At 42.9% G+C, this 20,485-nt stretch overlaps 1 protein-coding gene and 1 non-coding gene across 3 annotated transcripts; both read left to right on the forward strand.

The window, feature by feature from the left end:
• Positions 1-17: 17 nt before the first annotated feature.
• Snx5 (sorting nexin 5) lies at positions 18-17,774 on the forward strand. Of its 2 annotated transcripts, XM_021636799.2 has the most exons (14): positions 18-157; positions 392-475; positions 8,209-8,313; positions 9,066-9,176; positions 9,975-10,096; positions 11,322-11,445; positions 12,195-12,290; positions 13,486-13,591; positions 13,679-13,754; positions 14,243-14,282; positions 14,373-14,459; positions 15,179-15,338; positions 16,361-16,446; positions 17,180-17,774. In XM_021636799.2, exons 2-14 carry the CDS (start codon positions 425-427, stop codon positions 17,228-17,230), a joined length of 1,215 nt encoding a protein of 404 aa, XP_021492474.1. In that variant the 5' UTR covers positions 18-157; positions 392-424; the 3' UTR covers positions 17,231-17,774. The 2 variants fall into 2 exon arrangements, with proteins under 2 accessions (XP_021492474.1, XP_021492473.1); XM_021636798.2 differs by lacking the exon at positions 18-157 and having other exon boundaries at positions 252-475.
• LOC132653881 (small nucleolar RNA SNORD17) lies at positions 4,282-4,518 on the forward strand. Its single transcript, XR_009591708.1, has one exon. It is a non-coding gene; the product is annotated as a small nucleolar RNA SNORD17 (small nucleolar RNA).
• Positions 17,775-20,485: the final 2,711 nt, after the last annotated feature.

Below are 20,485 nucleotides of genomic sequence, written 5' to 3' on the forward strand. Positions count from 1 at the left end.
TCACCGCCGGTCGCCATCTTGGACTCTGGCTGAGCAATAAATTCCGCCTGCCGCAGCGCGCGCTCCTTCTCGAGGCGTGCCTCGCCGGGAGAGGGCTCGGACCCCGCGTCCCTGTCCCGGCCCTCCGGTGCTGGTGTCCGCGTGGCGCGGAGCGAGGGTAGGCCCCGCGTTGCTTCTTTGCCCGGCTCCAAGATGGACGGCCGCGGGGACGGGGGAGGCCGCTCTGGGGGAGCACGTGGCGTGCCGCTGGCCCGCGCCCGGGGCTGCTGGGATGGTGGCGGAGTCCGGCGGCCTCCAGCCGCCGTCCGGCAGGGAGGCCGGCGGAGGCGGGGCCGCGGCCGCCCCTGAAAGGCGCTCCGGCGGCGGCCCAGCCTCTTCTTTCCTCGCACAGCCGGACGGCCCCCTGCTCGAGGCCCGCGTCGCCATGGCCGCGGTTCCCGAGTTGCTGGAGCAGCAGGAGGAGGACCGTAGCAAGGTGAGGTCCTCCCTGCTTCGCCGCCTAGGGCTGGAGATCCTTCTCGGGGCTTCGTGCTGTTGGTGGGTCCTCGGCAAGGGAAGCCCTTGCACGACCCTGAGTTCCCCTGCCGCCCCACTGACACTGCCTCTGTCGAAAGCTGCGTGCACCCTCCTCTAGCCAAGGAGAACCAGGCAGCCGGGACCCCAGTTTTTTAGCTTTTGGTGCGAAGCCGACAGACGCTCTGCCAGTCATTTGAGTGAGGCTAGTGCCCGGAGTCCTTAGGAGACTTTATAAAAGGCTCCTAAAACTAGACTCTTCGGTAATTGGAAAGTGAATCGGAGGTTCGTTTGCGATTCCTATTCCTTTCCAAGAAAATGGCCTTTCCGTGGGGAAATTCCAACGAGAATCTGTAGCATGTCTCTTGCAATTTAGAAAAGCTAAATGTGGCCTTGTGGGAGTTGTAATTTTTAGTAAGTCCTGTGTTGATGTAAGCCCTAGGCTGCACATATCTTGCGGTCTAATGCAGTAAACGGAGATTACTATGTAGACAATTAAAGATTGCATTTTTATTGGCCTTGTAAATTTCAATTTTCCATCGCACAAATAGGTTATGGGCCACAGTTTTGTGTCCAGAAACATAGTATCGTTTTTCTAGAAATAAGTTTTTAAAAATCTAAAAGTTTTAAATAAGAGCTGTATCAGGTTTTTTTTTCTTAATAGTATCTTTGAATAGAGCAACTTTTTCATCTAGTAAGTAAATACCGGTCTGGAACACCAGTTAGATTGTTCCAACCAGGTACGGTGCTTTGTTGAAATAGAGCTTTGGACTTGGTGTTTTATTTCATTTACACTCTGGTAGAATTAATTTTCTCTCCTCTAGCATACTGGGTGGGACTTGAAAATGAGTTCCCCATCACCCTCATCCAGCAAAACTGGAGATGATTATGGTGTTTAGTGAGTGTGAACAGACATACAGTGCAGAAAATTACATAGCTTTTTCTTTCTCGTTTGAGTTTACTGTTTTTAGCACGTTGGCTTCAGTTATCTGAAGGCAATTTGGAGTTAAAAGGGAACTGGGGTCGAACTTGGCAAATTTGTCAACTAATGTTTTTTCGATTTTATTCAAATGCTCTGATTACAGCTTTGAATTTCCATGAAGAGGGGATTCTTGAAGTTGTTCTAGTGAAAAAACTAATAGAATATTTGGGGGTGGTTGGGAATGAAAAACTCTGAGGCTCACCCTCTATTCTGAGCTAGCACTGAGAAGTTTGAAAGCTAGTTGAATGCCTTGGCAAGTTTCGGACCGAAGGGAGTAGAGTCTGGTCTGTGGGCATTTGAATTACTGTAAAACCTAGGTCCTTCTTTTTTCTTAGAGGGTTGTACGTTGGTAGGCTGTACATTTTGCTTCAAGGTATTTATTTTCTCCTTAAGCTGAATTTAGAGGTAGAATTACATGGCATATTTTTTTCTTTTGTCTTTTACATAGAACGCCCATGCCCTGTCAGCTCTCAATTTGGTTCTTGGTTTCCCTTTGGTGTGGTATGCAGAAGTAGAGATTTATCAAGTCTGGCTAGTGTGTGTTTTTTTCTTGGGAGGGTAGGGTCTCTTGCATAGATGAGGTTGAGTAGTCTGACATACCAAATTCGTTGTGTCTTTGTGGGGGTCTTTTGAGATTAGTCTAATTTAGGGTAAATCAAATGCATCCTCTGTGTGTGTGTGTTGATGTTCTGGTTGTCCCTGGATAGCTCTTTTATTTAAAAAAGCTTGAGCGTTTTTTGTTTTGTTTTCCTAGGCAGTTTTTTTTTTCTCCTTTCTGTATAGCCTTGTCTGTCCTTTGTAGATCGGGCTAGCCTTGAACTCACAGATCTGCCTGCTTCTGCCTCCCGAGTGTGCCACCACGTCCTGCTAAGCTTGAGAGTTTTTGAGTAGATGGAGCCAAGTAGTGTTGCCTATAACCCCAGCATGCTGGGGCAGAAGGCTCATTTCAAGGCCAGCCTGGACTGGATAGTGATAAAGGAGAAAACTGAGCATGTGCGGTGGCACATGCTTCTAATCCCAGCATTTGGAAGGCAGAGGCAAACCCAAAAACTTTGAAATGCAGCTTTCTGAAAGTTGAGCCTATCTTAGCATTTGCAAGGGCTAACTGATGACCCTTTGTGTTTTACAGCCGTTTAAAACTAGGTCCTTTTTTTTCTTAGAGAAATGTACAGTGGTAGGCTGTCTAGAATGAGCAAGGCTCTGAATTCCATCCTCAGTCCTATAAAACTGGACTTTAATATTCACTAGAGGATACATGGACTTAATGAAGGATACTGGCTGAAAGACATAACTATAGCTCCTGTTTCCCTATAGACACTTCCACGAACTGGGATTGTTAGTACAGCCTTGAACTCTTTGATCAGTACTGTAGCAAGTCTTAATTTTATAATTTTTTGTAGGGTGAAGTTTTTGCACTGTAGTCACAGGACTCAGGAAGTGTGTCTTTTCAAAGCTGCCCACGCCCTAGTTCTGGATCAGCAACTTGCACATGATGTCTCTGTCCCATTTGTGAATACTTGAGCAGGTTATGATGTATTCTGCTTTTGGCTGCAAAAGTAGCCTGCCCACTTTCAGAGGATTTTCTGATTCGATTTACTGTGATCAAAGTGCTTGTTGAAGAGATTTTTCAAAGGCAGGCTTTCTGTTAAACCTTAGCACGGGTTTTGGGGGCCTGTCCTTCCCATAATAGACAGCTACTACAGTAGACAGTTTTACTGGAGGCGACAGTAGCCACCTCTCTCCTCTTCTGTCTGTAGTAAACATTGTCAGATGTTCTTAGGCACTGAACAAATTGACCCTGAGAATCCTGAGGTTAAACTGACCTAAAATGGTGTGGTGGGTAGGGTGAAGCTTGCCAATTTGTCGCAAGGACTTAAATCTATGATTAATAGGTTGTGAAAGAAAATAACTTGCTACATTAAACTTGGGTTGTTGAACATCCTTGTCCTTATTCAGACACTATGAGGAACGTTATCAAAGGTCATGAAGGGTGGGTTTCAAGTTTTGTGTATTTAATTTAGCATTTACACAGTGCAGTTGTGTTTTCTGTCTTTGTGAGTGATAGGCTAACTTGAACTTCAGGAACCTGAGGTTCTTGCTATAGCACACACCCACAAAGCATTGTAGGTGGGATTGTAACTCACCTAGAAATGGATTGATGCTTGGGGTTACAGCATATATATGGGTTAGCATGGGCTGCCTATTAGAATAGTAGCACACACACCCCTTTTTAAAATACGCTGTTTGGACATTAGGTTTTGTTACCAGCCTGGTGCTTGAGCAGTTAGGTGAGAACAATTTTGTGGGTAGATCCGCCTAAATGTCTTTAAGTATCAGTTGTTCATAAGTGTTAGGATCTTGTAATAGTCTCAATTTTTTGAGAAGACATTCGTTTTTTGGAATTGTAAGGGAACTACAGAGCATTTTGTGGTAAACTTAAGTAAAATCTAAATTGAGAATTTCCAAAAGTGACTTCTCTTGCCAACACATTACCCTTTTGTAAGTTTGTGTGGACACAAAGTGGAAGTTGGAGGGTACTTGTTGGAGTGTTTGTTCTCTCCCATGTGTGTCCTAGGGATCTAACTTGGGTAATCAGGCTTGGCCACAGATGCCTTCTTGCTGGCACCAGCACCTATTTTCTGTTAAGCCATTGAAGATCCCTCTTCTAAAAGAGGGAAGTGTAATCTTTGCAGTTATTTGAAAGTAGTACAAGAGCTAAGGCCTCTTGACATGAGTTACTTAAGGCAGGAATTCATATTCTGACTAGTATCTGGGCTTGCAGCCTTGTGAAATGATGATTCTGTTTATCCATTCGCTGAGTACGCTGCACTGACCTTCTTCCCGGCTTCAGTTCCTGTTCTGGGAACTTGGGCTGAGTAGCCTCAATGCCCTGCTGTCTGCAGTGTTCTATTGCGGATTGTTTGTGCGTTGGTGGACTACTATTGGTAAGAATGGCTAGTGTCAGCAGGGATGGGTCCCTCTGGGTTCCATCTCACCGAGATGAGTGGTGCAAATCTGATCACTTCCTGCAGCCCTTCCAGTTCCTTGTTCACAAATTATTGGTTTCTTGGATAGAAAGTAAAGGATAAAATCCTTAGAGTGAACAGAATAACTAGAGGGAGGGTTCTCTGTTCTCGTGTGCTAGGCAAACATAGCTTCTACGTTAGGAATGGGAAATGGAAAAATCATTTAAATAGAAGCTGTTTTTGTAGTGATATATGTAGTGTAGTCTCTGTCTTCTGCCACAGCCTTCTAAGTACTGAGATTATAGACATGCCCTTTCGCTCGCTCTCTGTGTGTGTGTGTTGTGTGTGCATGCACATGTGCCTTATACACTGGTTTTTCAAGAAGCCATATTTAGCAGTGCTTTACACCTTAAACCCAGCAGAGGCAGGCAGATTTCTTGTTCAAGGCCAGCCTGATTAACTGTTTCTTTATCCCTTGTAGTGAAGTAATAACCACTACCTTGGTTTGCTTCAAGCTAAGGGGCTGGCTCAGCCTGGAATATAATGGTGCTCTTTTAGAGCCTAGCACCTGTCCCAGCACCCATGTCAACAGCTCATGCCTGTGACACCAGCTCCAGGGGATCTGATTTGGCCTCAGAACCAAAGGATACACATTTAATTTTTCTTTAAAAGCTTCAGGGAGGCCCAGGCTGACAGTGCTCCCAACAATACCAGGTGAGAAGCCTGGTTCTGAAGCGTGCTTACCACCTTAGATGGCTTAACTGGGCTTATGCTGCGACACCTAAAAACATAGACTATGGGTGTTGCCCTTGTTTGCTCCAGAGGTGAGAGGTACTGCTGCTAAAGACACCATGCACTTTCAGACAAAGGGCCCAGAGGTCCCCCAAGCTGGAAAGACTAGCTTTTGTGGTACCAGGTGTCATGCTAGTTTGCAGAGGAGGGAAGCAGTCAACATTCCCACCGCACTATGTGATGCCTATGAACTACAACTCTGAGCAGCATGCACTGTAATCCTAAGGGTGTAGTATATTACATTGGCCTGCTATCTCACCAGCAGCTTTTTAGTTAAATTTAGGATCCCCCTGTGAGAAACCTAGCAGCCTCCCTGGGGCTAGTGAAGTCATGAGTTTTGGAAGGAAAACTTATTACTGATGCTTCAAATTGAAACTTAACCATATTTATTCTAAATAGTTGTCCTTGGGATCACAGGTGTTTGTAGTCTCACCCTTCATTAAGGAAACTTCTTGCAATAGAAAAGTCATAATCAAAATGCGAAAATGCGGAGTTATGAAGGCCAGTCCCAACTGCTGCATCTACAGTACAAGGCTCAGGGATCATTGTAGAAAAAGGAGACAAGATTGTAAGAGCCGCAGGAACTGGGAGTATACTGTGGGATTGTGTCTTTTAGGAATGTGAAAAGCTACACCTACGAAGCCTCACCAACATGTCTGACAGGACAAGGAAGTCCAGGAGTCCCCAGCCCTACACAGAGAGCTACAGACAACTAATGAATGCTGAGAGTGGAAGAAATCTCCCTGAGAGGAACACACAAACTGTTTATCTGATAGCAAATGGTCAGCCCTGAAAACACACAAGTAACATAGGTAGACTGAGCAAGTTGTACTTGTTGCCTAGGAATGTGTGTAAATTACAGTAGTGAAAAGGGAAGCCATGAATTTGAAGGAGTATATAGAAGTTTTTGGAGGAAGGAAGGGGAAGGGTTATAGTATTACAATTTTAAAAGATTCTTGAGGAAGTAGATAACAGGAAAGTTACCACTCCTTTTATCCTTGGGCCTGGTTTATTTAGCAAATGCTATGGGTTTGGACTGCTGGGTGTTGGTTTTTGCTAGCTAGGCATAATCAGGAATGCTGAATTTTTAATCTTGCTTGGTGACTTCAGAAGGAGGATACAAGTGCTGATGTGGAAGTTTGAAGCATTGCACAACTTTTTACCACTGGATTTGGTGTAAGTGATAGGAGCTATATACCCCTTTGTGGTCGTGGTTGGTTGTCAGTGAGAGAAGATAAAGCCAGACAGATGGTAGTTATAAAGTGATAGGTTCCTGTTTTCACGTTGCCTGTAGTACTTAAGAGAAACCCTGTTTTCTTGATCCCTTGCCCACTTAGGTCGTCCTACCATAATTACAAAAGTAGCCCAGTGATTTTCCATAGGCTGTTGAGTTTGTTTGGCTCGGAGAGCAAAGGTGAAAGAATCTGTACAGCAGTTCTCAGCCTGTGGGGTTGATCCCTTTGGGGGTCACATCAGATATTTGTATTATGGTTCATAACAGTAACAATGTTATTAAGTACCAGTGAAATAATTTTATGGTTGGGGGTCACTACATTATGGAAAACTATATTAGGGTTACCGCATTAGGATGGTTGAGAACCACTGATAGAGCATTAACCTGAAGATTCTAGAAACCAGGCTTTGTGACTTTAAGAAAAAGGAAGCTGGGCGCAGTGGTGCATGCTTGGGAGGCAAAGGCAGGGAGATCTCTGCGTTTGAGGCTAGTGAGTCTGGTGTAGCTAAGGGTACACAGAAACTCTGAAGAAAGAAATGGGGTTAGAGTGGTGGTTTGGCAGTTAAAGAGCACTGGCTGCTCTTCAGAGGACCCGGGTTCAATTCCAGGATCCACTTGGCAGCTCACAATTGTAACTTTAGTAAAATAAGTTCTTTTAGAAGAATAAAGAAAGGAATATTTAGAAGAGGTATGGGCATTATTGCTGAGTTACAGAAAACATACTCTATAGAGATGTCCCAGTGATTGACTGCTCTTGTCTGTTTACCAGTGTATAATTTTTTTTTAAAGATTTATTTATTTATCGTGTATACAATGTCTGGGTACATGTACAGAAGAGGGCACCAGATCTCATTATAGATGGTTATGAGCCACCATGTGGTTGCTGGGAATTGAACTCAGGACCTTTGGAAGAGCAGACAGTGCTCTTAACCTCTGAGCCATCTCTCCAGCTCCAGTGTATAACTTTTAAAGCTCAGCTTTTGGCATTATTCCTATCCTAAGAGGCCACCTCACCATAACAGTCATGAAAGATGGAGTGGCCAGTTTGCCTTTGCAGTTTATGTGATAGTTCTTGGAGGCTTGTCTATTTACAGACGAAAAGTTGCTTACCAGAAATGTCGGAACTAAGAAAAATTGCTATTAAAGAATCCCTTGGCCTTCAGGCTTTCAAATGTAGCCAGCCTCTTGATACATACTCTGGTTATAGAAGAAAACTAATGTTTTATAAGTGAGCTTATGGTTTTGTATTGGATCATTTTATAGCTATCCTGGTATATGTGTTGCTTAGCCACAGACTGTCTGTCTGCAAGGATCTCATGTCTGCAAGGACATGTGAGAAACTGAATAAATATTAGAATGCTTCTGGGGAAACAGATGTTTATGCTAAGATGTCAGGACCTCTTGGCTGGGTATGGCAGCATTTATTTATATGAAGTTTTCTTGTCAAGGGTGGATGGGGTGGATTTAGATTTTGAAGGTAAGTTTTCTCTATAGTTCTGGCTGTCCTGGCTGTAGATGAGGCTGGCCTCACAGATCTTCAAGACTGGGATTAAAGCATGCACTGCCATGCCCAGCTAGTGTAGACCTTTTAGATCTTGGGATGATCTGGCCTGTGGGCAACCCTGGTTATATCATTGAAAAATACTTTTGCTGGCTCTCCCTCTCCCAGTGGGAAATGCTTTCTGAAGTAAACTTGTCACTAATATTGAAATGTCTTTCAGTTGAGATCTGTGTCTGTGGACCTGAATGTTGACCCATCGCTTCAGATTGACATACCCGATGCACTCAGTGAGAGGGATAAGGTCAAATTTACAGTGCACACCAAGGTAAGTTAACAGTAGTACCTACTAGTGCCAGGTTGCATTTTCAGGGGTGTGTTGAAAGATTACTTTAACTGAAATGGGTTACTCTAGGGGCAGTGTGGCAAACTGATGAGAACTTGAGCTTCTCTTGCTTGTTGAGAGTCCATGTGTATTGTGCTTTGGTTAGTTCCCTTTTGTTGGGGTGGAGCCCTCAACAGGCAAATGTGCAGCCACAGCCACTTTCGCAGCTTGAGCCTCTTGGTTTTCATTTGCACATGAAGTAAATGACCAGCATGAAAGGAAGCCAAGGGCAGTTTCTAGAATTATATAGTAAAGTGTAGTGAAGATATTGGGAAACATTGTACTTGCTGTTCTCTGTCCCCCCACCCTGGACAGGGTTTCTGTGTAACCTTGCATGTCTTGGATTTTGTAGACCAGACTGGCCTCAAACTCAGATCAGCCTGCCTCTGCCTCCCCAAGTGCTAGGATTATAGGCTTGTGCTAGCAGAACCACAACTGGCTGCTGTTCTGTTTTTATAACTGGGGAAGGTTTACTCTGAAAGTTTTTTTACTATTGTATTTGCTGTTTAGTGCAAAGCAAGCTTCAGAAGGTCTTGTGAAAAAGCATTTCTTGGAGATGAGGTTGTCTAAACTATGTAGATCAATGGCTATAGATCATAGATTGCTGTGTACTCTTTTTGGTCTTACTGTGTTAGCTGTGTGCTGTTCCCATTAGTGCAGCCTAGGAAATCTAAAGGCATGTTATCTCGTTACAGACCACACTGCCCACATTTCAGAGCCCAGAGTTTTCTGTTACAAGACAACATGAAGACTTCGTGTGGCTGCATGACACTCTTACTGAAACAACCGATTATGCTGGGCTTATTGTGAGTTCATTTAAAAAAAAGTAATTAAGCCATTTTCTTGGACCTTGCTTTTTGTTTAAAGAGACTGTATTTTGCAGTGCTTTGAATTATGTCTGTGTGCAGGTATGAGTGTGGGTGCCCACAGGTCAGAAGTGTCAGATTCCCTGGAGCTAGAATTCACAGTGATTGCACACACAAGAGTGCTGTGAACTGAACTTATTACCATTGAGTCTTCTCTTCACACCCACCTTGGACACCAGTAGAATTGATTTCTAGGAAATCTCAGTATTAGAGCATAGAGTATATTCCTCAGTGGTACTCACAGTGAAAGAGATGGGTTGGCAGAGCTTTTGGCTGGTTTTTAGATCAATTCAAATACACAAATATCCTGCTGGGCAGAATGAAGACTGTGCCCGGTGATTTCTTTCTGGTCTTTGACAAGCAATCTCATGGCCCAAGATCACCTGGAGCTCCTAATCCTGCCTCTGCTCCTGGATTCTGTACACCACGGCTGTTTGTAGTTTCTCACATTGAACTAGATTATGTTTAAAGTTTGCTCAGGAATGTTGCTAGGCCAAGAATGATTTATTTATTTACAGTATGGTACAGTATGGAGGCTCAAACTCACTAGCTTCTGTAGGTCAGGTTGGTTTGAACTCTGAAGGTTAAAGGTGTGCCACCACACCTGAATAAGGTTTGTAAGAACTGGAGCTGACCTAGTTCTGTTGGGGTGGCCATCTATGAGCAGAACTGCTGAGGTGCCAGCTACCATATGGCCACAGGGATAAGGTCCTCACAGATTGCCTGCCTCTGCTACAGATCCCTCCTGCTCCTACAAAGCCAGATTTTGATGGCCCTCGAGAGAAAATGCAGAAACTGGGAGAAGGGGAAGGATCTATGACAAAAGAAGAGTTTGCCAAGATGAAGCAAGAACTGGAAGCGTGAGTGAATCTCCTGTGAAGCGTCTGTAGGAGCTGGGTGGGAGATCTGACACTAAGTACTCCTGGTGCTGCTGCCAGTTTCCAAAACTACATTTTGTAGGGTTTGATCTTGTAGAAAATTACTGTATTTACTTTTACTCAGATAGTTATTACTGCACTTATTTAACCCACTTTCAGGGATAATTTGGAGACAAGGTTACATAAGATCACTTTGGTATATGTGAGGGTTTGTTTATAGAACAGTAAGAATCTCGGGAGTCGGGCTGGAGAGATGGCTCAGAGGTTAAGAGCACTGACTGTTCCTCCAGAGGTCCTGAGTTCAATTCCCAGCAACCACATGGTGGCTCACAACCATCTATAATGAGATCTGGTGCCCTCTTCTGACATGCAGATGTACATGCAGACACAATGTTGTATAAATAATAAATAAATAAAATCTTAAAAAAAAAATCTCAGGAGTCAACAATTAATTAGATACAAAGCACCTAACAGTTTGGCATCTCACATGATGTGCTTCTGGGGCTTTGTTGGATTGTAGCATTATGGCTTGAAAGAGAAGGCTAGACACACAAATTACAACATATCTTAAAGTTTGTAAAAAAGTGTTGAGCTAGTTATTGATGAGGCAGAGCACATGTAAATTCTAAAAACCACATGGTACAATGCCATTTGAATGCCTGAGGAAAATACTATAAACTTTTTCCTGCTGTACACCTTGAGTTTGTAGATGAGGATCTTTTTAAGTGTCTATCAGAACAAGATCCAAGAGCCCCTTGGATTTCTTTGTTTTGGCTCAGAAGTACTCACCTCCTCGATCAGCCTGCTGTGTATGATTCAGTTGCCTATTTCAATAACTTTGTTGTCAGGCCTGAACTAACAGGAGTAGGCTTATATCTCTGGGATTGAGAGAGGTTTCATTTAAAGACAGGAATGTCTTGCCCTTATTGATCACAGCTGTAATTGCATGTAGGCTTGGACTCTCAGACTTGATGCAGCAAATTCAATTACAGTACCATCCTTTTCTAAATTTATTCCTTCTACAAATTCAAAATGGCAACTACCTTCTTACTAGAAACCAAATTGGATTAAATTGTTTAGATCCAGCCTAGTGGTCTTGTTTTCTGTATTGACCATGAGCAGAAGACTGGAGTGAAATAAGGAGTGAGCTGTATTGGACAGGAACTGAGCAATGCCAACTGAATTCTTTGTGCACGTGTCTTTTCAGTGAGTATCTCGCTGTCTTTAAGAAGACTGTGTCCTCACATGAAGTCTTTCTTCAGCGGCTTTCTTCTCACCCCATTCTCAGTAAAGACCGCAACTTTCATGTTTTCCTGGAATATGATCAGGATGTAAGGCAATTTTTCCATTTTCTTGGTTGAAATGTTTCCTAAAATAGGAGCTTCTTGAGCTTGAATTTATCATTGCAAAAAAAAGGTGGAGAAATAATGCTTTCTCTTCTTCCTCTAGATCTGTTATAGAGTTCACTTTTTTAAAACTACTGAATTGACCTCCCCCTGAAACTAATTTTCTTCCTTCTGTTTAAGACTGTTGGAAGGAATTGAAATTGATGTGCCTTTATTTCAGTTACTTTTTTAAAACCTGTTTCTTCATATATAAAGTAAGCTCTGACTTACACCTTAATTCCAGCAGATTCTATGAGCCTGAGGCCAGTCCTATATAGTTCTAGGACAGTGAGCACTAGATGGGGAGACACAGTCTCAAAAAAGGAAGTATCTTTAGATTCTGGAAGCCTGAAAAATAGAATCAAGCAGTAGTTCTACCAAGAATTGAAGAGCCTGAGGCATGTGGCTGGAGAGGTGGCTCAGTGGTTAAGAGTGCTAGTTAAGAGCACCAGAAGTCCTGAGTTTAACTCCTAGCAACCATATGATGGCTCACAACCATCTATCCTGGGATCTGCTGCCGTCTTCTGGCATGCAGGTGTATGTGCAGATAGAGCACTCATAAAATACAGGATTAAAAGTACCTTGAATTTATTTATGATAATAAAAAGTTCCTGTTAACTTGTGACTATTTGACTAAGATGCTAACAGAAAGATGCCATATTATAAACTGTTCTTTTGGAATTTCCTTTCTTTAGCTAAGTGTTAGACGGAAAAATACCAAAGAGATGTTTGGTGGCTTTTTTAAAAGTGTGGTGAAGAGTGCTGATGAAGTCCTTTTTTCTGGAGTTAAGGTAAGACACTTGGCCTCTTTAAGGATGTATGTTGTAAAAAGAAAATATGCATGGTGTCACAAGGCTTTGAACCTAGTACTGGGGTGCAGGCCACCCTGTGTCTCATTTAAAAGAAACAAAAAAAAAAAAAAAAAAACGGATTGGGGCTGCAGTACCTGTTTGCATGGAAGCCAGTGTGCAGTTGTGCAATTGGTGGCAGCCATAGGTGATGGTGAGGAATGTAAAGCTTAGATGACACATGAGAACAACTTCTTTTTTTGAGGACTCACTATGCAGCCTTGGTAGGCTTGGGTCCACCTGTCATCTTCACAGAGTGCTGAGATTACAGGTGTGTGATATCAGACCTTGTGGGAGCTTGGTACAAGAGGAAGAAATGTTCACTAATGTTATTGAAATGCTGATTTTTCTTTTTAATGTGTTAGAATTAAAGTTAACATGCGTAGGTTTTTGTTGAGGATTGGCCAGAGCTGTTCTAGAACATAATGACAAAAAGTCCTGTTCTTGTTCACCCGGTGCCTTCCTGTTCTTTGTAAACAATTTTTGACAGTTACTATCAAGTATCTGGCTTGGCCTCTCTAGGGCTTGATGAGGGAGCCCAGAACACAGGTGCTAAGTAGGAAGGAAAGTTGGAAATGGTATTTTTAAGGCAATACTGCATGGGTTTATGTATATCCATTGTGGGTTGCCATTTACTGTTGACATTCCTGACAAGGGCCTACCATGAGTAGCCAAATTAAAAGAGAGAACACCGTTAGACACACAAACACAGATGTGGACAGCTGCTACACTAGAGGAGCCACAGGGTTGTGGAGGGCGTCGGTATTTACTGGCAAGTTACAAAGTGATCTTAAATGGTTCTGTGCTAAAGCAGCTGTAGCCTGTTAGTACCTGATTATTTTTGCCAGCCTTGGGAATTACACATGTAAGTACTGTGATAATCTGTAGTCTGTACAGGTTGAGGTTAGGATTTTAATAGCCCTTTGCTTTAGAGGCAGGTTCTCATTGTACAGTTTGAGCTAGACTCAGTTCACTGGTCACTGTGTTGGCCACGAATGTGCTAGATTGGTTAATACAGTATAATGCCATATATATATATATATATATATATATATATATATATATATATATATAAAATACACAGTATATATGCCTATTCTTGACATTTTTGTTTAAGTTCCCTTTTCTTCCTTTTTAGGAGGTGGATGACTTCTTTGAGCAAGAGAAGAACTTCCTTATTAATTATTACAACAGGATCAAGGATTCCTGTGCTAAAGCTGACAAAATGACCAGAGCTCACAAAAGTAAATAACTTTACCCATTTGGTTACCTACCACTCTATGTGTCTGTTCTGCTCAGGTAACGAGGTATGTGCTTGTTTCCTTCTCCAGGTGTTGCTGATGACTACATCCATACTGCAGCCTGCTTGCATAGCTTGGCCCTAGAAGAACCCACAGTCATCAAAAAGTAAGTGTTGGGTAGCTGGAGTGGGTGTTCAAGCAGAGTGTCTCTGTAGGTTATGCAAGGCCCATAGTGTAACTTGTGGGTCTTTGCTCTTCCCTGTTCTCATTAAATCTTACAGTGACAGTGAAGGCTTGCCTAGCTTTCACAAAAGCCCTGGTGGCAGCATGCATTGGCACAGTAGAGGAGGACCAGATAGTCAAGGTTGATCCTTGGTTACAGTGAACTTGAGGCAAGTGTGAGGTGTATGACCCTATCTCTTTTTTTGTTACTTTCATTTTGTTTTGGTTTTTGAGACAGTTTCTCTGTAGCTCTGATTGGCCTGGAACTTGCTTTGTAGACCAGGCCGTCCTCAAACTGAGATCTGATGCTGGCATTAAAAGGTTTGTGTCACTACCACAAACCTTGATTCTTGGCCATTTATTTTTGTCTTAATAGCATTGATATATCAAGAGAGTTAAGACCTTGAACTGTGGCCTTCTGTATACTTTCAGGTACCTGTTGAAGGTTGCAGAGCTCTTTGAAAAACTTAGGGTAAGAAGTTTTGTGTTCCTCTTGGTATTATTTAGTTAAGGTCCTGAGATTCCTGCGTGGATGCTGACTGACCTTTACTTGTTTTAATAGAAAGTTGAAGGTCGAGTCTCATCAGATGAAGATTTAAAACTGACAGAGCTCCTCCGATACTACATGCTCAACATAGAGGCTGCAAAGGTAAGGTGGGGGTTACTTAGCAGCACTAGTTCATCTTAGCCATGACCAGAAATTTAATGCTTATGATAGATAGTCCCTTTGGACTGGAAGGAATGTTTGTTGCTTTATATTGGGTTACACTTGTTTGCAGTGTTTGTGTGTGCACGTGAGAATAACTTTATGCCTTTTTCCTTTAGTGGCATGCATTTTACTCACTAGTAAAATAGGGCCTCTCACTGGCCTGGACTCAAATCATAGGGTTTTTGTATATTAGATAGTTCCTTGGTGCAGATTTTCCACAAGTCGAATTCTATATGGAGGGTTATATAAGAATTTTATGGAAATGATTATTTAAAAAAGTCTGAAATTGGGCACTCATTTTGGAGGTGGAGTTTGTTTTTGTCACCTCCCCCTTTCTCTGATGCTGGGGATCAAACCTGGAGCATGATACCAATTTGCGACATCCTTTAGTCCCTTGTGAGATTTTAAGATTATGCTGGATAAAAGGCTAGAGAGATGGCCGAAGAGTTAAGTTCAATTTCATACTCCCATATGTGGCTTCATCTCCAGGAGTCTGATGTGTGCAGATATATGCATATATACATAATTAAAAATAATGACAATGCTAGATAGAGAAGTATTTACACTAGATCTTTTCACCTAGAATTTATTTTCAGTGTGTGATATTTTCTTTTGTTCTGGAGATTTTTATGTCGTGACTGTTACTTTTTTTTCCCCAGGATCTCCTATACAGGCGCACAAAAGCCCTAATTGACTATGAGAATTCAAACAAAGCTTTGGACAAGGCCAGGTTAAAAAGCAAAGATGTCAAGTTGGCTGAGACTCACCAGCAGGAGTGCTGTCAGAAGTTTGAACAGCTTTCTGAATCTGCTAAAGAAGGTTGAGCATTACTTCTGTAAACTCTTATTTGGGAACAAATGTTAAACTTTGTGGAGGCAAACCTCCTCCTTAGAGTGCTGGGGTGTAGCTCTAGCAGACAGCCGCCCTAGCATTTGTGAGGCAATGGGCTTGTCCCCAGCAACCCAAAAAAGATGAATTGTGACACTAAAGAAAATGCGGCTGTTAAGGTTATGAGGGCCTGGAGAGTTTACACAGCAGACCATGAGGGGTTGACTCCTAGCACCCGTGTGGCTGGCAGCCACCTGTAAATTGAGTCTGGGAACCTCCTCCTGATCTCAGTTGGCATCATATACAAATAGCTGAGGTTATTAATAAAGATTATATTAGTTATTGTAGGGAGTATATTAGAGTAATTGCCATGAACTGATGAAAAGCAGCATGGCAGGGGGTTGAGAGTTTGAGGCTCAGCACCAGAGAATAATAGTGGGTAATCTGAAAGGATGAATCCACTACTGAGGCAGAAATGTACTCAGTCCTCTTTGGTGTTAATACGCTTCTGAGATGAGATCCTGGTCTCAATATGTTAGCTAGGAGCTCCACCCCCTCCCAATGTCTGAGGAAGGCTGGAACATATAAGGTACAGTCTTCTGGAAGGATCTCCTGTATCTTGCCTGGATGGTCATTAAATAAAGCCAGTGCAAATACTCGAGTGTGTCCCCTCAAATAAATACATAATGTAATTATGACAGGACAGTAGACTTGACTCTTACCTCTCAAGTTTTCCTAAAGAAGCTAAACATCCACACCCCACTGACTATGCAGGAGGTTGGGGGAAGGGCTACCTCAACTTTTGCACAGTCTTGGCCTATTAGGTGTGCTTGGTGATTGGATGGCATTACAAGTGTTACAGGCAATGTGTGTGCCACGTGTGGCTTAATGTGTCTTGATTGGCACTGTAGGAAAGGGCTGGAGTGATTTGTGAAAGCAGCATTTGGGTGTTGTAATGAGTGGGAAAACTGACCTTTCTTACAGTTTGATAAATGTTTACTTTATTCCCGTAGAACTGATAAACTTCAAACGGAAGAGAGTGGCAGCATTTAGGAAGAACCTGATTGAAATGTCTGAACTGGAAATAAAGCATGCCAGAGTGAGTTCCTTTGTTAATCAGAGAGCATTTTAGACATTTACTCGGAGGTGATTGTCCCACTGTTATGGATATAGGTTGGCTTGAAATTTTGCGTATTCTCCCTCGCACAGACCTGACTTTCTCAAGATCTTACTTGTTCTGATTTTGTTAGTAGGGTTAGGGTTAGTAAGCTCTTCAGAACTGTGTGGTAGTGTGAACTAGTCTCAGTACTGAAGAGTCCGCAAGTGTGAAGACAGGATTACATAGTGAGACACTCATGCAAGTCACATACCCAAAAAAGGGACATTTTAGTATCTTTGGGTTTTTTTTTTGTTTGTTCTTGAGATATCTCATCTCTGTCTCTGGCTGTCATGGAACTTGTTCTGCCTCTTAAGTGTTGGGACTGAAAATGAAAACTAAAAATTGATTCATTGTCCTATGGTAACTCAGCACAGAAACAGAATGGCACATGCTTGATCCTGGGTTCTTATTTGATAACCTGGCCACGCCTTCATCAAGCCTTTCTCAGTTTTTAGCAGCACAGGATCAAGTGTTGAGGGCAAGTTTGTGGTTGGGGTGTGGCAGAAGGAGTGGCTTCTTGTCCTGGAACCTTCTGGGCAGTGCAGAGTATGGGTGGTACTTGAGAGTTTAAGGATGAAAGTGTCAGCCTAGTTTGCTTATTCAGGTTCAGAGAGTTCATTAGAAAAGCTATATCTGTTTGTTTTATTTATCCTCCCCCTGCCTTTTTTTCTAGAACAATGTCTCCCTCTTGCAGAGCTGTATTGATTTATTCAAGAACAACTGACCTGTCTACTCTGAAGGACACCAATGTGAAAACCAGCATCACTTGCACTTCAATCATTACTGCAAAAGACATAGCTTTGACTAGTTTAAAATCATGTGAATAAATATTTTGATTTCTAAAAATCTTAACACTTAACCATGTTGGTTTAAAAATATTTTCATTGCATGTTTCTTGGACATAACTAATTCTTACTCATTTAATACCTCAAAGCAGGTAGAGTCTAAATAATGGATTCTCCTATAGATTGTCAGGAATTACTAATAAGTGGTATGGAGATGTGTGCCTTCTGGAAATGAGAAGCCCATATCTGTCTCTACATTTTCTGTGCCCCTACAGACATACATGTCAGGTGCCAGTTACAACACATGGTAGGTAACTGCTTGTGGGAGGGCGGCAGACACCCTTTGCAGTTCCATTTTGTAAATACTTGAGGAAAAGGAAAATCTAGGGTTCTGACACTCCCTGATGGCGGGGTCTGGGGCACGTGTGTTTGTGCTTTGAATGTTTTTATAAAGTATATAATAAAGTAATCCATGTTACCCTATGGAGTGTTTCTGCAGAAAATCGGAGTGGGTCTCAAGAATGCTGCTGAGGCATTTCCCCAAGTAGAAGTGGTTTATTGTCTACCCAGTCTTTACTACCAGTCTTATGTGGGGGATTGAGCCCGGGACTTGCTTCAACCCTTAACATTGAGCAGTACTTCAGCCCCTGGTGTGTGTGTATGTATATCTATCTGTCATCTTTTTTTTTTTTTTTTAAACAGGGTTTGGCCCTGAATTTGGGACTCCACTGCCTCAGCTTCACAGCCTCTAGAGTTCTGCAATTATGATACACCTGCATGCCTGGCTTAGTCTTAGTTTTGAGGGTTTGCAGCTTGGTTCTGTTTGTTTCAAATAACTTAAATTGATATTTAAATGCTGTGTTTGTGTGTGTGCTTCATACCTGAATTGGTTTGGTATTGATTCCGTAACAAATTGAGAGTGGATTTAAGCCAGTATTTTACTGCAGTCTGGCTTCTGTCTTTAACTCGTTACCTGTTACTTCTAAACTTCAATACGGGTTTCTTTGTGTGTCCTTGGTTATCCTGGAATTCACTCTGTAGACCCGGCTGGTCTCAGGTCCACCCACTTCTGCTTCTCAAGTGCTGGGATTAAAGGTGCGTACTACCATGGCCTGGCCCTAGACTGTTTCTGGTATGTGACAAGGTTTTAGCTGGCACCCAGGCAGGAGGTACAACTAGGACTCTTGTCACACAGTGTGTGTATTATGCCCAGTGGTTGGTCCTGCAGGCAGTTTGAATAGAATGGGATCCATAAGTAGACCTGCAGACAAATAACACTACTCAGGCTATCATTGTGCTTGGGGACTAAGTTAACTGGCAGGAGAGGCAACCAATATCCTGAAGCCAAGAGTGTAGGTGGGCTCAGCATCACATCTCACAGATGGGAGGATATCATGTGATTCACGCTACCTCATGAGTGCTGGGGTTTTAGACAACTCTGAAACTCCTCCCAAAGTGATGTGGAAGAAGGCAAGTATTGGCTTTGGAGGTGAGCCACTTGGAGTTCTGCTGTGGAAGGTCCCACATCCCTAGAAACTTGTATTTGTACATTTTTCCTAACTGCAAGCAAGAGAAGATTATTTACAGACCCCTAAAGTCTAGTTAGAAGGTTGAGCAGCACTCTAAACCTGGCAGCTTTAAAACTGCCTGTGTCCCAGTTCTGGATCACTGGTCTTCACAACACAAAGATGGTCCTACCTCGCTCTACCCAATGCACACGAGTTCTACATGACTTGCTTGTTGGAGATTAACTAGAGATAGCAGCCCCTCTCTGGGTCTTAAGGAGGATATCCATTGGAAGGTATTTTCAGCAGAGGGAAAATTAAGCATTTTGCATGTTTAGCTTTCTACCTATAGGCGGCAGGCAAAGCCCAGCCCCTGGTGATTATTTAGCTGAAATGTCCAATCACCTGGCATCTCCAGTAATACACGGTACTATCCTGAGCCTTCCTGGCTGAGCCCCTCGTGTTCTGTGTGAGGTGATAGAGATTAAAAGCCAGGCCTTTTTATTCTCTTCCTATCCTCTTCCCAATAAATAGAGAAAGGAGGACAGAGGGACTAGAGATGCCCGAATCTACTAACAAACTGAAAACTGACCCCACTTTTTGGGACCCTAGCATTTTATGCCCGCTGAAAAGGTCCAGAATTCCAAATGTCACGATCTTCTACAGCTGACAAAACCCATTCTTCTGCTAGAACATGAGGCAAATCAGCTGCTGCTGACAGTCCAAAGTAGCCCCATGCCCCTACACCTGTGTCTTTTAAACCAAAATTTGCCAGGCACAGTGGTCTCTAATCCAGCACAGTAAGTGCATCTCAGTTGGAGGCTGGCCTGGTTTACAAGTTCCTAGTTTGAAAATTTTTTTCACTACAGCTTACATTTTCAGGTTTCTTTTCTATCTGTATATACACCTCACTGGTGAGTGGTCCATGATGCCAACATTGGTGGTAGTTTCTGGATGTTTCCAACTGTTCTGAAATTCAGGGTGCTTTGGGGGAGGTTGGAATCACCTGGAGCATTGTGCAAACTAGGCCACCGATCTGCCATTGAGCTCTGTCCCAGCCCCTCTTCCCCTGGTATCCAGGGGCCTAGGGAATGCTTTTTGAATGTTGCTGTGTGGGTCTGGGTACCCATGTCACAGGTCGAAGGACAACTCTTACGATGTCGGATGTCCTTCCAGCTATGAGTTTTGGTAAACAGATTTACCCAAAAAGCACCCTTGTCCAGCTGATTTTCTGCCTCATCTCAAACCTTTTTAAACTCTCTTAGTTGGGTACTTCCTTGATTTTTAGTGACTCCTGATGGTTGGTACTAAGTTCTTGCCCATGGGACTGGCTTTGAAGATTATGTGCATGGGTGGTATTTTCTTAGGTCTGTTGACTGCAACTTGTCCCAGGTTCTTTCCTGTCATTTTGGTGGGATTAGAAATAGCCTGGGGCTTTGTGTTTTCTGTTGGTCCTGGTTCCTTCATCCTGAAAAACCGAAGGAGGGAACTCCTGAAGGATAGCCCCCAAACGGCAAAGTCTAAAGCAGCAAATGCAAACTGCTCCCTGGTCAGGCTGGGTGTCAGTGACTCAGGCCCTAAATTCATGCTATTTCTCGGCATATAGTTCTCTTAAATCCTGCTTACTATTTGCCTTGCCCTGCTTATTATCCTAGGGAGGTTCCTGCAGAGCAGTTTAGTCCTTTACTG

This window comes from Meriones unguiculatus, chromosome 4 (genome assembly GCF_030254825.1).
Source record: "Meriones unguiculatus strain TT.TT164.6M chromosome 4, Bangor_MerUng_6.1, whole genome shotgun sequence".
Lineage (NCBI taxonomy): Eukaryota > Metazoa > Chordata > Mammalia > Rodentia > Muridae > Meriones > Meriones unguiculatus.